Here is a 16,557-nt window from a genome sequence, read left to right as displayed (position 1 = left end):
GTGTGTGTGTGTGTGTGTGAGAGAGAGAGAGAGAGAGTGTGTGTGTGTGTGTGTGTGTGTGTGTGTGTTTGAGACTGCAAAAGAATGCTTGTATGTTGATTTCAATGTCTGGACATTTTGGATTGGATTTTTTTCTTTGAAAGTCAGATTTATGTTTGTGCTTAAGTAATAATGGGAAATATTTTTGTAATTCCAAATCTCTTATCAACATGTTTGCGTGAGTATTTTCCAGCCGCATTGCGTTCTCTGCAGAAACCGATTAACTCAAGGCTGGCTGCCGTTGTTTGGTGCTGATAGATGGGAAGAGTGAATTAGATTTAGAGGGAGGATTTTTTTTGTTGCTTTTTCCTCCCTCCCTCGCCCTTGTTCTTAAACACTGCATTTTTCATTAGCCTAATTAATAAGTGCTGCTGTTAATTATGCCTAGTGCAGGAGTAGCACTTTGGATAGTCTCTGTACACCTCTAAATTCTGGCATTTTCTTCCGTTTTAGAATATCAAAGTGCATTTGGACAAATTGTTGTGGCTCTCATCAAGAATTTTTTTAATTGCTTTACTACCTGTGACAAAAAAAAATCAAAAAGATTAACTGTTTCAAAAATGGAGGGTACAATAAATGAGAAAGTTTGCTTTAATATTTGGTATAGGATCATATCAGCTCAGTCGTTGAAGTCCCTCCATCTCCACGAGGACTAGCATGTATTCAAAAAAATGCTGATTGCTTTTTAATATCACTTCCTTCAGTGAGGTTTTATTGGTCACATTGGCCTTTGCTTGAAATTAAATTTCTTATATTATGTGGGGTTTAATCTACATGTCTGCCAGTAGCAGAATCAACTTCCTATCCGTTTGGGCAGCCATGCCAAGCTGATGGCTTTAATTTATTATTTTTGTTTGTTTGTTTGGAGGTGGCTATTTTGTGTACAGCATTACATACACTAACGTTCAAAAGATTGAAGTCAGCCATTTTTTTCTTTCAAAGTTTTTATTCGTCATAATAAGAAATCTTTCTTGTGCACCAAATCAGCACATTAAAATTATTTCTGAAGGATCAGCTGGAGTAACGACTACTGAAAATTCAACTTTGCATCTCAGGAATAAATTATATTTTAAAATATATTCAAATAGAAGACAGTAACTTTCAATTGTAATAAGAATATTACAATGTTTTTACTGTAATTCGATCAAATAAATGTATTCTTGATGAGTATAAGTGATTTCTTCAAAAACAAAAAATGTTAACCCCAAACTTTTGAACAGTAGTCTTTTTTTGGACAGTGTTAATCAATGCAGCTTCTCTTATTTTTATTATTATTATTTTCTCAAAAGGACTGCATATTTTGCATATTTTTCACATTTCATGAGCTATCTGCAAATATTAAAATGCTTTTGAGATTCTCTGTAGAAGCGTATTTTAAAAATAAAGAAAGTAAATAAAATCTCAAATATGGTTTTATGCTGTACTGAAATCTCAAATATGACTGTATGCTGCAGTTTGTTAAAACAAAACAAGCCACACATAGATATATGCAGAGTTTGATATTGACAGTTATGGTTGTGGATGACTTTAATGTGTCTCCTAAAATGACTGTGATTTAGCTTGAGTCTGTGAATACACGATCTCTGGCTGTCAACACGCATGAATGTTTGTGTGTATGTTATTCAGCCAGCTTTTTTTAGTTCCCATGTCTCTCCAGGGCCCAAAGACAGATGCAGAGTGGGACGGATTAAACTGCTCGCAGCCTAAATCAAGCAAATTACATATGGCATACTAATGCAAAAGAAGATTTTGATGTTATTGATATGACAGAATCAAAATCTTATCATGTAGCATTTTACATAGATTGTCAGTGGAAATAAATGATGGTAATCTACATGCACTGCATATAGAGTTTCTTTTTTTTGTTTGTTCTCGCTAGCTCTTTGTCCCACATGTTCAATCAGGCCTGTTTAGAAATAAAACTAACGTGACGGCATCTTTTCCATCATTCCCGCACTCTTCCCAATGCCTTGACAGAGGTCTGCCCTGAGTGAGAGCTGGAAGGGGATTCTGTGCCTGCTAGTTCTGTGTATCTGCGTGTATATAGGTGTATATGTCTCTGTGTGTGTGCGAGAGTGTGCATGTGGTTATATGTCAGCGTACATGTGTATTTCAGTGTGTTGATTTGACTTTGCAGTCAGATGACAGTGCCACTGTACAATATGACGCTCAAATGTGCCAAGTGCGGAGTTATCTCGTCGGCTGACGTTTCCACCACAGCTACCAGTAATGCCATGTTAGTCCCGCTAATTATTTATCAACTCTATGATGCTCTGCCTTCGGTTCTGTTTTCCTTTCTGCATATTTCTTACCTCACCCTTCTTTTTGCTTTTCTGGTTTTCTCCCCCATTCATTTCCTTCACCCTGCTATTGCTCCTTAGCTGTTAAGTCAAAAGTGATCAGCAGAGACAGAGCTTTTATGTTGTTGCAATGCTAAATCATGCAGATTGCAATAGGAGCTCATGTTGAAGCCCTGCTGTGTATGTTTGTGTGAGTGTGCAAGTGTGTTTGACCAGACAGTTCCTTGCTAGAGATTACCATGGTAACCGTAATTTCTGTCAAAGTAGCATAGTTTTAGTTATAATAAATTACTTTTAGGCATTTTCAGACTTTTCAGATTTTCATATAAAACAGATTTCAGTGCATTCAGTATGTGCATTCTCTGGGATTCAAACCCATGGCATTGGTGTTGCTAGCATCATGATATACTAGTTATTGGATTGGAGATAGATCGATATATCATCTAGGCATCATCTATCACCTATAAATCAGCCAGTATTTGGCCATGCGCTTGGCAGATGCATTGGCACTTTCGGTTATTTTTAGTAAATTTTGAGTAATTTTCAGTGTTGTTATTGGTAACTAAAACGAATGGGTTTCTGTAATTGAAATAAAGCTTTAAAAAAATCATATAAATATTAGATGGAAAAAATAACATTTAAAATGTTGCCTTGGCAACTAATTGAAATAAGTTGAAGTACTGAAATTACCAAAACTAAAACCGAAATAAAATAAATTACTGCTAAATAGAAGTATTTAAAAAATGTAAATGACGAAAGCAAATAACAAAATTATAAAAATTTTAAATGAGAACATATGACTAAATACTATAATAGTATGCTAAAAATATATGTTATTATAATATTTAGATAAAACATGTTAATTTCAGCACATTTATATGCATCTCAGTTGGTATAATTCAAATTAATTAGCTCATCACATACTATATATACTGTATATCAAACATTTGAAAATATCGGTCAATCACTGTACTACAAAAAAAACATGTAAAAACAGTTTTCACTCAGAAATTGCTATTAAATTACACAAATAATTACAAAAAAAACGAATTGAATAAATGTGAAATTTTGAAGTAGAAAAGCTGAAATAGTGTTTTCCTGTAAAATTTCCCTGATTATCTTTGTTTTACTTACAACTTTGAAAAATATTTTTTACGGCATATCCTTAATTTTTCTGCATCTCTCTGCATTTTTTTTTTTCATTTATTTTGTGATGACAGTGGTGGCCAAATATTATGTAGTGGCAGTAACTATATGATATTTAGTTTGAACTCTGTGGTATTTTGGTGGAAGCTATGGTTGCCATGAGACATTATTGTAAGGGCTAATAATAGCAGCCATGTCAAGATTGGCTTATCTGACTCTGAGACTGCAGTGAGCCATGTTTATCAGGTTTCTATCATTAGCCTGTTGCTGGTACTGGCCAGGTGTTTTACTCTACAATGTGAAATAAAGTAGACCAGCCATTTATTAATGTACGCAAATATGTGTAGGATGTGGCAGCATCTAAGAAGCAATACGAGAGGTTAAAATCATGCAACCTACAATATACAGTATATTCATATATTTATTTATTTATTTTGCTGGTGAATTGCAGCAATTTGTAAAATAATACCTCAGCAGACGATTTGGGTTAAAGGTCAATGAGGTTTTACCACATTATGTGTTTGTATACATGTATAGATGTCTGAGGTTGACTACATTTGCGGTTAGCAGTGCTTGTGTACAGAATGTCAGGCGAACGCTTTATAGGGCAGAGTACTTCATAAAGACAATTATGTACATGTCTTTATGGGGTCTGTGTGTCTGTTAATGAAATATCTGTTGTAAATCCCTGATGTATATTAGATACATGAATTGTGATTATTTCCCACAACAGTGTAGCCTCTGCAATCTCTCTTTTGTTTTGCTTATATGAGCATCCCTAATGTGTGTGTATGTGTGATTGGCAGAATGTGTGTTTGTTGGTGCATTAAAAAGATACAAATGCAGTAGACTGGAGCAGATAAAGAATTCAATATTTAAAAATGGAACAAAAGTAGTAAAAATAGTGAGATGTAGGACTTGCTGAGCATGCTGGCCCTTCCTCCAAATCCATGATCAGGGGAGAGTTCTTCTCTAAAGACCGCTGAATTGTCTACATTCCTTCATCTTTCATCCTCTCATTTGTCTTCCTCTTTTTCATAGTCCATTGCTCCTTTTTTATTGCTTCTTTTGGTTTATTTTTACCTGTTGCACCTGTTCACATATGTTTTGAACTGTGATTGAACCTACATGTTTTCAGTATCGGTATATCGTTATTGTTCAGTATAATCAACAAAAAGGGCAACTCTAGCTCATATTGAACACTGTATTGATCTGTGTATTCATTTATTAATGCTCTTTAGTGCAATACCACATTCATATCTGTAAAACACTCCTCAGACATCCAAGAAATCAATAATATGTGTGATAAATATTAATTAGTTCCATAAGAAATGTCTAAATATCAACCAAAGTCACTTTATCCCTTAGTTTTGCCCTCTTTGTCAGCTTGTATGGCAATGGTAATATGAACTGTCACTCAGTGTAATTCTGCTCCTGTCCTGTAGGGCGTCGCTGTGGAGCTCCTGCGTTGTACTGCCACTGCTGGCTCTCACTTGGATGTCGGCGGTCCTGGCAATTACTGACCGCCGTTCAGCCTTGTTTCAGATCCTTTTTGCCGTCTTTGACTCCCTCGAGGGCTTCGTTATCGTGATGGTGCATTGCATCCTACGCAGAGAGGTGAGGGAACCTGTTTGATGTCTGGTTTTTAATTGGTGGACTTTCTAATTTTAGATTCAAATTACTTACTTAGACATGTTTTTTCGCAATCAATTAGGTACAAGAGGCAGTAAAGTGTCGTGTTGTTGACCATCAAGAAGATGGAAACGGTAACTCTGGTGGATCTTTCCAGAACGGCCATGCTCAGCTGATGGTGAATTGTGACTAAATATCTGTATTTCTGTTGCACATTAAGCATAAAATTGTGGTTTAAGACTCTCATTCTCATTGTTTTCTCCAGACTGACTTTGAAAAGGATGTGGACATGGCTTGCCGATCAGGTTAGTCTCTCACAACATACGCTCCGGTCACTTAAAGTTGTTGTGGCATCCCTCTGAGAGGTTAAGACAAGACAAGTGCCATTTTACAGGCCACATAATGCATTTTCATCAAGGAGATTAAGAACACGATCTGATAGCTGGCGAGAAGCAAAATGCAGATAAATAGACTTGTCTGTTCCCTTGCCGTGCCTCAGATATGCCGGCCTGTCCTAATTAAGTCCCTCATGACATTTCATTATCAGATAGCAGCTTTCTTCTCTGATATTTATCGGAAATGGGATTTTGATTATTTATCAAGACGACATATCAAGCTAGAGTCTGGAAATATAGACTTGTGATGTGAAATTTTTTTAGTTTTTTGAAGTGCGAAGGACTAAAAATTAAGCGTTCAATCAGCCTTCCTTCAGTTAGTTGTTCTAAAGAAATGTTTACATGACTTGCCAAAGCTAAAGTTTAATTCTTGGCTGCATTATTGTGAAAAGCATAATGCGACCCTCAAAGTTCAAACTGTTTCGCATCTTTGCTTGCTCCTGTTTTCCACTGACGTTTTGTAATGTAGCCAATTATTATCTAATAATTGACATAATGTATAATTAGTTTGCTGGTGCTCATGGGAAAATCTAAATAAGAAGAGACATTGATCCTTTGTGTACTTATTTACACCTTTATGATCCCATCTTTGACCATTCTTTTTTTCTGCAACATATCAAACCAATGATTAGGACTTGTCTTTTTCAAGTTAAAACACTTTATCTATTTTATTAGCAATTTCACTGTCTACCCTTTCAAATTTCTAGCTCATAAAATTTCAGGTGATGTCCAGGTGTCATCATTAGGCATAAATTCCGAGATGTGGGAAACTTGGGCGGACTTGCAGAATCCAGGCATAAAAATAGAATTTACTGTATAGTGTGGAATGCCATTGAATTTGGAAAATTTTGGATTACTAAATCAAAAGTAGGGCTGTAAAATTAATAAAATTCAAAGTGCAATATGGACTAACATCAGTAATTATTAAACAGGAAATTCTGAAATATAGAATCTGCTTCTGAGAACCATATTTTTGTCTACTGCATATACATAACATTATTATTATTATTGTTATTATTATTCATAATCACATTTTTATTTGGTTTTAATTTATACAGTAAATTTATGTTGTGCAAAATATAAAATAAATGTTTTTATGTTAAATTAATTGTTATAATTTCATGTGAAATACAGAATTTGGAAAAAAAAAAAAAGTAATGTATTTTAAAAGGCCCTATGCAATCAGATGCATTTACTTTGTTTCGTTCTATACCACGTTAGACCATATACCGCATTATTCTTATGATTCAGCAAAGTTTTATCTATATTACATCATAATTTGAGCTGATAAAATAGCAGCAAAATGTAGCACCGCTTTATCAAATCAGCATGTATTTTCTCTGCTGTGATCTCTTTTCACTTACTAAGGCTTTTTCCCTTGGATTCACAGGCACCCTAAAGCGTTCCTCCCAACTAGGTGAGGAGAAGGTAGCTTCACAGCAGATCACGGTACAGAAAGGCTCCAACTTCAACACCCTTCCTGCCAGCATGGCAAAGGTCCACCTGCAAAACGTTGCTGACTACGCCAGCCACACTCTCACCATGCGTCGTGAAAAAAGCGCCATTGCCGGGGTCAGTACAGAGCTACCCGGAGCCAAATCTATTTACATCTGTGATGGCGAGCTCTTCAAGCAACTGGATGGAACCCCGGGAGACACCAGTGGTCCCGAAGGAGGAGGAGGAGGGTCGGGCCAGGGTTACGTGCTCTTGCCCAACAACAACAACACACTTAGGCCCACAAAGGGCAGCAAGGAGGACCAAGCCACAAAGTACAACATCAGCATCGAACAGTTACCCCAGACCAGGCTCATCCATCTGGCCAACCCTGCTGGCACCGATCCTGTGCCAGGCTTTGGGTTGAAGACCCTGCCCACCGAGCGAGTCAGCATTTCCTGCTCAGAGAGGGACTCCCCTGTGCAGACAGTGCAGAACATCTCCGGCGAGTCCCAGATGACAAACACATGTGAGCAAGGGGACTCTGGGAACTCTGGCATGATGTCTAAGAGTGAGACCATCTCAACACTGTCTATGAGCTCTTTGGAGGTAAGAAACAACAATAATCATGAGATAAAACAATGCAACCCTCTATTTTGCGAGTAAACCACTCGTATATGTGACCAAATGTTGCACTAGGCCACCAAATAATGTCTTATTCAATGGCTAACAATAATTGAAATATTTTTATTTATTTTTTTACTCGCCATGGATTGAGTTAGAGAACCAAGAACAATGACTATAAAGATAACTATACTCTTAAAAATAAAGGTGCTTCAAAACGTTCTTCAAGCGATGCCATAGAAGAACCATTTTGGGTTCCACAAAGAACCATTCAGTCAAAGGTTCTTTAAAGAACCATCTCTTTCTTACCTTTTTATAATCTGAAGAACCTTCTTTCACCACAAAGAACCTTTTGTGAAACAGAAAGGTTCTTCAGATGTTAAAGGTTCTTTATGGAACCATTTGGGCAAAAAGGTTCTTCTATGGCATCGTGAAGCACCTTTATTTTTAAGAGTGTATATCAGTGTCCACACCAACACACGATAACGTTCTGTTTATTAGAAGTGTGCGGCAGTTTTGCCATTTGCTGCATTAAATCCTCAAGCTCTTTAAAGCAGGATTGATTCTCATCTCAATATATTTTCTGTTATAGTTATCATCTTTAGTGTACAATGTGCACAATGTACACATACACAGTCTGGCGAGTAAACAAAAAAAAATGTGCTAACCAATGGCGATTCTTTTGCCAAGGTGTTTGTAGATGGTTGCAAAGTGACAGATGTCCTGTAACTGTTTCCTCACTGTAGACAAGCTCGTTTGACTTCATTTTGTCTAAATAATGAAAACGCTCTTCACAGTTTGTATAGAAAAATTCACAGCCTAAATTAATCAGAACCCCAGTGACACAACAGTTTTCTAAATGACTATTCATTAACATTTATTGGCTAACAGCGCGAATGTGCATGCATCTTACAGCTCTGTAGATACTGAGTTTGCTCTCTTTTTTAAATCACGATGTCTTTTCATCCTCATCTTGTACTTTTTTTTTCTCAGCCGTGTTTATTTCTAATAACTGATGGACACTTTGGTTTCTGGTCCAAAGAAACGTGCTGTAGACCCATCTGCCTACAAGGCTGTGAATTCACATCAATGTTTGTCATATCTGCCACAAGGGAGCGAGTGTCCTAATTTATGTGCGGAGTGAAAAAAGTATATTTGTGGAGAGCGTCTGTGTAGAAGACTGTCATTACGTGGCTCAGAATTACATTTCAACTGACATCAGCCAATGCACTCGCTTTCAATAAAAACTGCATCAAAACACTTAATGGAATGAAAAATATGCCTAAATAATAATAAATTATGCCTCTTTGCATTTGCAATTATCCCTCTTAGAAAAGAAAGTCTCTGCAAAGGTCAGATTTTGCTCATGCTTTAAAAGGGAGCAGAGGACAAGTGTGAGTTCCTCCTCACCTCAGGCCAAACATGCTCCCAGAATGCATTGCGGGCACACAGCTGCATGCACGCACAGTGCAGGCAGAATGTCAGACGGCCCTCAGACGCTCTCCGACAGGCTAAAGAAAGGCCATTCGGTCACAAGCTGTTTACCGCAAGCTCATGCCAGGAGCTCGGCGGAAACATTCAATACAAATGCGGCACAATGCTTTCACAAAGTCTGTCCGAAGTGCCGAAATTTTACAATCAATTTTTTTCTACTTATTGCATTTGGGTCGTTCTCAAACAGTACTGACTTTCTGACTTACCAAATATTACAAAATGTTGAATGTTTCAATTAAATTCAGTTCATTTTCCCCAAATCAATTATTAAGGATTTATTAGAATTTATTAAATTTGATTCATTTATTATCTTGACATTGTTACCAATCACAAGACACAACTTGATTTTGTTACCTTCTGTATTTTCAAAATCAAATTAGCTTAAATTTATACTGATGCCAATTATATGAAATTATTTATAATATGAATTGCTTTAAATGTTAATTTATTTAACATGTTTATTTAATATTAAATTATATTTAGCATTGTCCAGTAATGTTTAAACTGAAAAAAAACTTTTATTATATTTTATTAAATATTATTATTTGATTTTTAAAATCGTATTTGAAAAACAAGAAAAACAAAATTAGTATACATATTAAATATATAAATAATGTATACCAGATAAAAGGATTGTTAAAGATTAAACTATTATGTACAGTATTGAAATCTTAGGTTATAGAATGATGTCTTTTATATGGGGTTTCTTGAAATATATAAAATTTTTCTTATGACTGAAAAGTCTAAGGACATGTTTGTCACTGTATTTTGGGAATGACCCATTGCACCCCCCAAGATGACTCTGAAAGGACACACAATAACACCCTTTTCTAATTTGCCCTTTTAGAGACGAAAATCACGCTATGCAGAGTTGGATTTTGAGGTCAGTGTAATGTAAATCTTTCCACAAATGACAGCAGTCTTGTGTGGTGCAGTTTCATTCATCTCTGCAAAGGTTTAAATGCGGGTTTTGTCTTGCAGAAGATCATGCATACACGGAAGCGCCACCAGGACATGTTCCAGGACTTAAACAGGAAACTGCAGCATGCAGAGAAGGACAGGGATTCACCCCCAGTGGACGGGAAGACTGGGAAGAGATGGAGCGTGTCATCAGGAGGCAGCGATAAAACCAATCTTAGTGTACGAATTTACACGAATCACTCCACCTCCTTTTCTGTTTGTCATTAAGTGGATCTCGTTAAAAAAAAAGTTATATTTCATACCAAAATCAAAAGAAAACACCAGTCAAAAGTCTGCATTTTTTTTATGTTTTCAAAGAAAGATCTCTAATCACCAAATTTGAATTTATTTGATGAGAAATACAGTAAAAACTGTGATATTGTGAAATATTATTACAAATTAAAATAAGCGATTTTTATTTTAAATATATTCTTAAAATACAATTAATTACTGTGATGACAAAGCTAAATTTTCAGCAGCCATTACTCCAGTGTTCAGTGTCACATGATCCTTCAGAAATCATTCTAATAAAACATTAAAACATTGAAAATTATTCCAGACTTTTTACTGGTACTGTAAATAATACTTTACTTTGAGAAAATGGAGCGTGCAGGTTTTGTGAAATTACTTTTCTGACAATTAAAATTTTTATATAAATATATAATCAAATATATTATAATATATAACAATAAATTAGTGTATTATTATTATTAATAATAATAATAACTTCCGTTAATTTATTATAATATATAACAATAAATTAAAGTGTATTATTATTATTATTAATAATAATAACTTCCGTTAATGCAGGACTAGCAACATTTAATTAAATTCAGTTCAGCTTTTCCCATAATCTATTAATCTATAAGAATTGTTTTTAATTGGATCAGTTTAATATCTTAATTATTACTAATCGCAAGACACAACTTGATTTTTGTTTTAGTTTTTGTATTTTCAAAATCAAAATATGACTTTATACTGACACTAGTTACGTGAAAGTAATTATTTGTTTATTGCTTTTATAATAGTTGCTTTAAATGTTAATAATTGTAATAGTAACAAAAATAGCCTCAATGATAGTAATGTTTGGCCTCATGGGCAGTGACCCGAGTTCAAATCCCGCTCGTGGTCTTTTCCCTATCCCACCTGCCTCTCTCTCCCACCTCGTTTCCTGTCCTCTCTCCAGCTGTACTATCAGCATAAAGGCACAAATGCCAAAAAATGAGTCTTTAAAGAAAATGATATTCATTTTCTGTGTTCTTTTGGAAACTCAGAAGCGAAGAGCAGGAGATTCTTGGGTATTTTCAGCAGGATTCTTTATTGAGAACGTGCTGTGTGGCACTGCAGTCATCAAAAGTCTGACTAAGGCCAAGTGATACATTGTATTTTATAGGCATTCAGTGGGCAGTCATTAAAGGTGTTTACCTTTCACAGCCTTTAGAAGTGACCACTTAAACAAACCAATACAGGAAATCAACCCCTGATTGTGAGCTTCAGCAAACCTACTCCCTAAAGATAACAGTACCCAAATGGTTTAAGCTGCACCTTGCCACAAGAACTATAGACGTGTAAACATTCACATGTAGTTAACTCTCAGGAGGAAGATCAGAGACTGGCAGAAGCCCCTCACTATAAACTATATTGAATTTAATCAGTAAACAGATGCCATCATGTTCACTTTGAATGCCCAATACAATGTAGGTCACCTTAGTTTTTCATATGATTTTATTTCATGATGTAGGATCAGCAGATCTTGTTGTTATTATTATTATTATTAAAAAATATTATAATGATGATGGTTCGAACAATAATATTCATTTTCTTTATTCAAAATATAATTCTATTTTATATGATGTTTCTTAACATCTTACAAAAATGTCACCCTAAAGCATTCTTCTTGTTAATGCAGGACAAGCAGCAGACCCCCAGTAAGCGGGTATGGGAGGGCATCAGGAAGACCCACTCGCCACCATCATGGGTGCGTAAGGAGCTGGAACCTCTACAGGCCTCTCCTCTTGAGATGCAAGCGGTGGAGTGGGAGAAGGCCAGCGCCACCATCCCTCTGGTGGGCCAAGAGATCATGGACCTGCAGACGGAGGTCTGAGAGACCCCCAGAGCATTCAGAGAAACAGAACAAACTTTACTCGCATGGAAAAGGGACAAAGAGAGGGAATGAGATTGGAGTGAGAGTGCGGACAAACAAAAGTATGCAAGAAAGAGAGTGAAAGCAACATGGCTGTGCAATTTTTATTTGTGTTGTAGTTGTTGTTGTTTTTTTGTAATCCTGGAATGGCCTTTTCCTTAATGTCAAAGTGAATCATAACACTTTCGAAAATCCAGGTCTGAGCCTGTTGCTATGGTAATGAGCTGGCACTACCAAGAACAGCTGAACTGGGCAAGTTGAGTGCTGACCTGGGATGTTGCCATGGGAACATTGGGATTGACTGACTGAAGGGAAGGACTGGAATTCAGACTAAGAGCAGATGAGCCTTAGGGAGTGGCCTTCAATTTCTTACACACCTGGATACACACACACACATATTTGTGATCATGTCCCATTTATGGAAGAGTGAGAAGTAGCTCTATGACAGAAAGCTCTCAAACTGTCCGGCAGGAATCAGGTGAACTACACGTCATTCAAAATCAAATTCTTGAATATTATTAGTCTTACCATCATTGTTATTGATCAGTGTGACACACAACATGCATATGCTTGGGGCACTAGAGGCGACGTGATTGCCCAAAGCCATTTGACTGTTAACCTGTCTCAAACGCCCTTCCGAGCAAGTACAGCCTACAGCTTAGCCACTCTGCTGTCCCGTGCACCGCACCGACCTGCGGATCCTTCAAAAGTCAGTCAACAACGTGAGATTCAGCTTGAAAGCGGGTCGGCGGTCCAGTTGGAGGGATCATGGGAACCCACACGTTTTCATTCGCTTGATGTTTCCATCAGGATCACTGGAGCTGAGAGACCTGAAACAAACTGCTGAGTCTCAGAATAAGTGCAGAATCATGTTTGAAAGAGAAAACGGAGATGAATATGAATATATAAATATATATATATTATAAATAGTCTTATATATGAAACTGCAGAGGGGTGTTATTCTCTGGTTAGGTTGTGGTCGCACACAGAGAAAGCACAAGACTCACTCCTCAGAGTCCTGTTGTACAGCATTGTAATTATTTCCAGAAGAGTTCTACAAAATGAATTTTAGCCTATAAATATCTTTCTTACTGTGCTTGGGGAATATTGTTATCCTTATTATAGATATCATTGCGATTCTGAGATCCCCCCTCCAAATCTCATCGGGTTACTGGACTATATCAGTGTTCTGTAACATCATGTAACGGTGTGTCTTTCGGTATCACTGACTGTCATTCCAGATGATACGTACTTGCCTGAATTCCCCACCATGAACCCCCTGCCCTACTCCTTCTCTTCCTCTCCCTGCTTTTCCACACATCTTTTTTTAAGTTCACTGGGGTTTCTTTGTTATTGTACAGTTTTCAGAGCACAAAATGAATGTGTCATATTTCTAATAAAAAAGTATATCTATATAATAAAGGGAAAGATGTCATATTTATTGCACTGTAAAACGGACAGACGGACGGATGAATGGATGGATTAAAAAAAATTTGAAATGTTGCCTTAAAATAACTAACTAAAAGGTTTAAGTACAAAAAAATACTAACACTAAACCTGAAATAAATTCAAAGCTAAATAGAAACATTTAAACAAAAACTAGTGAAAAGCACATCAAATTGCTCAAACTTCAACTGAAATTCAAACTAAGCTAATTGAAAACATTAATGAATACTATCGTATATAAATAATACTAAAATAACTGTTCTTTGCACTGAATTTTCATCCGATGAGCCCATAAATCCACTGATAAAGATTTAACCAATCATAAATGCTGGTGATAATAAATGTGTGTTATTATTCGATTAAAAGTATACATTAGGATTGGAGTCACGGGAATGTGGCGGGAGGGAAAATGTGGCCATGCTTCAAATGGAGGACATTAATTTCATGTCACCAGAGAGCAACCCAGTGTCCTGAACCTAATTATGTCAGCATTAGTTACTCAACACTTTTTAATACATCACTGGTTGCGATAAACTAGAAAGATTAGTATTATAGAAAATAGATCTGAAAAATGCATGTTAATAGATCCACTGCTGCTACAATAACAAATAGTATTTATGAATTATATATGAAATAAATTGTGAATGAATAATTAAACATAAGAAAGAGACAAGAAGAAGAAAATATTAGAACTGTTATATGTATTAGTTGCAGTAGCAGCAAAGTGTAATAATAAATAGCACATAAAAATATCACATTGATGTTATAAACATTAGTCAATTTTATTTCATTTTATTGTTATTTGGAATTTAAGGTACAGCCTAAAATTGAATTTGTAAACATGCTCAATTATTTTTAAAAGGTCCATGTATACAGTATATATGATTTGTGTAAACGAAATTATAGGACAAACAGAAGTACAAACATAAACACAGCTGAGGGGAAAAATAACAGCAGAGGAATATCAAAGTAATAATTCAATGAACATAACCCCACTGGCTTTGTCTCATTGCTGTGCGTAAATTTTTTATAATGGGTTCACTAATGCATGAGGACATCTGTTTTCAAAGATTCCCATATACTGAAGCGCAGTAATCAGGACTAGTTCGGGCTGTGGGCTGTTTAGACCAATAAACAATAAACAATATATATATATATATATATATATATACAGGTGCATCTCAATAAATTAGAATGTCGTGGAAAAGTTTATTTATTTTATTTATTATTTATTATTTTTTATTTAATACACGAGTTTCACAATTTGAGTTGAATTACTGAAATAAACGAACTTTTTCACAACATTCTAATTTATTGAGATGCACCTGTATATAAGGTGCAGTGTCATTCACACAAACACTAAACACCATAATGGTAACACTGTAATATACTAATAATTCAATAAACATTAATTTAAGAACATTACATAAAACCCTAATGTACACAACCGATAAGAAAAAAACTAAGAAACATAGTTATTTCAATTAAAAAAAACATAAAATATGAAGTGTCATGCAGGGAATTCTGAGAGTGTCAATTTATGGTTTTTCACTGTAAATTATACAATGACTTTTTCTTTTTCACTTCCAAAAACCGTAATTTTAACTGTAAAATGACATTAAATGTAATTAAAGTTATTCACCGTATATAGTATGGAAACTTACTGATAACCAATTAACAGGTTTTTACTGTAGTATTTTTACAGTCTTTTACTGTTAAAATCACGATTATTTTTTTTACATGATAACTCGCATGTATAAAATCGAAATGCAAGTCTGAATTCATTTTTAAATAGCATGGAGTGCAGCACTCTGGGAAGTCAGATAATAGACTACAGCTTATAACCCATCCATCTGTCAATCACTGATTTTGTGTATTTACCACACATCCCTAACGGAGAGATTTGCCATTATTTGAAAATACTCTGGTGCTCCATATAGTGTTTTCTGCAACATTGCATTATTTGGATAATTAACTTTTTAGACTAATTTATTGTAAACAGTCCTGCAGTAAGACAAATTATTTTCAATGTATATCAGTTATATGAGGTCATAAAAGGAATTTGCAGAAAATATACATATAAATGTTATATAATTGCTTTAGATGGCAAATACTGTAGGACATGTCAGTAGAATACATACCTAATATGTGTAATGCAATAGTTGGAAGTGACTAGTGGAAGTAACTTTGATTCTATGTATATGATTCTATGTATATGTGTGTACCTGTTTTTCTATTCTGGTGGGGACTTAAACCTGAATACACACAGACTCGTAGATAGATAGATAGATAGATAGATAGATAGATAGATAGATAGATAGATAGACAGACAGACAGACAGACAGACAGACAGACAGACAGACAGACAGACAGACAGATAGACAGATAGATAGATAGATAGATAGATAGATAGATAGATAGATTATTTACACTATGGCAGTACATTTTTCATAACGAATTGATTTGCCCCAATTCATCTTTTTTTCCCTCTCTCTCTTAAACTTTCCTTTCTAAAAAATCCTCCACTTATGTACATTTGTAAAAAGTCTTCCAGTTTTATGGAATTGCACACATCAGCCACCGAACCAGATGAATATAATTACACAGAAAATGGAGAGGCCACACAATTAGTTTAATTTGACATTTTTATGATTTAATTAATTATTATATTTTCATCACCTTATAAACCCCTTGCAGTTCTTTCAGGAAGCCCAGTTTTGGAAACCTTGATGTAATGTAATGCTTAATGCACTTCATGATGTTGATAACAAAGAATGGGAAAAAATATCTTACGAGTTAGGTCAAAAGTAATCTAAAAGTAATCAAAACATAGTCAGAATACATTACCTAATGTGTAATCCAACAGATTACATTGCTAACTACAATTTCTATTCTGTTATGTAATTTAATAATCAGTAATGGACTATAATTTGTAAGTTATATT

The 16,557-nt window shown here is 35.3% G+C and overlaps 1 protein-coding gene across 1 annotated transcript in view; it reads left to right on the top strand.

The window, feature by feature from the left end:
• adgrb1a (adhesion G protein-coupled receptor B1a) overlaps window positions 1-13,534 on the top strand; it is a 112,823-nt gene extending 99,289 nt beyond the window's left edge. The window contains 8 exon segments of the mRNA XM_016239154.1: window positions 2,156-2,275; window positions 4,931-5,102; window positions 5,200-5,295; window positions 5,383-5,422; window positions 6,903-7,555; window positions 9,912-9,947; window positions 10,046-10,204; window positions 11,934-13,534. Coding sequence (XP_016094640.1) covers window positions 2,156-2,275; window positions 4,931-5,102; window positions 5,200-5,295; window positions 5,383-5,422; window positions 6,903-7,555; window positions 9,912-9,947; window positions 10,046-10,204; window positions 11,934-12,128 — 1,471 coding nt within the window. The 3' untranslated portion in view covers window positions 12,129-13,534.
• The last annotated feature ends 3,023 nt before the right edge of the window (window positions 13,535-16,557 follow it).

This window comes from Sinocyclocheilus grahami, unplaced genomic scaffold, assembly GCF_001515645.1.
Source record: "Sinocyclocheilus grahami isolate Dianchi unplaced genomic scaffold, SAMN03320097.WGS_v1.1 scaffold555.1, whole genome shotgun sequence".
Taxonomy (NCBI): Eukaryota; Metazoa; Chordata; class Actinopteri; order Cypriniformes; family Cyprinidae; genus Sinocyclocheilus; species Sinocyclocheilus grahami.
Note: the sequence above shows the minus strand (reverse complement) of the source record. Positions and strands in the feature narration are given on the sequence as shown.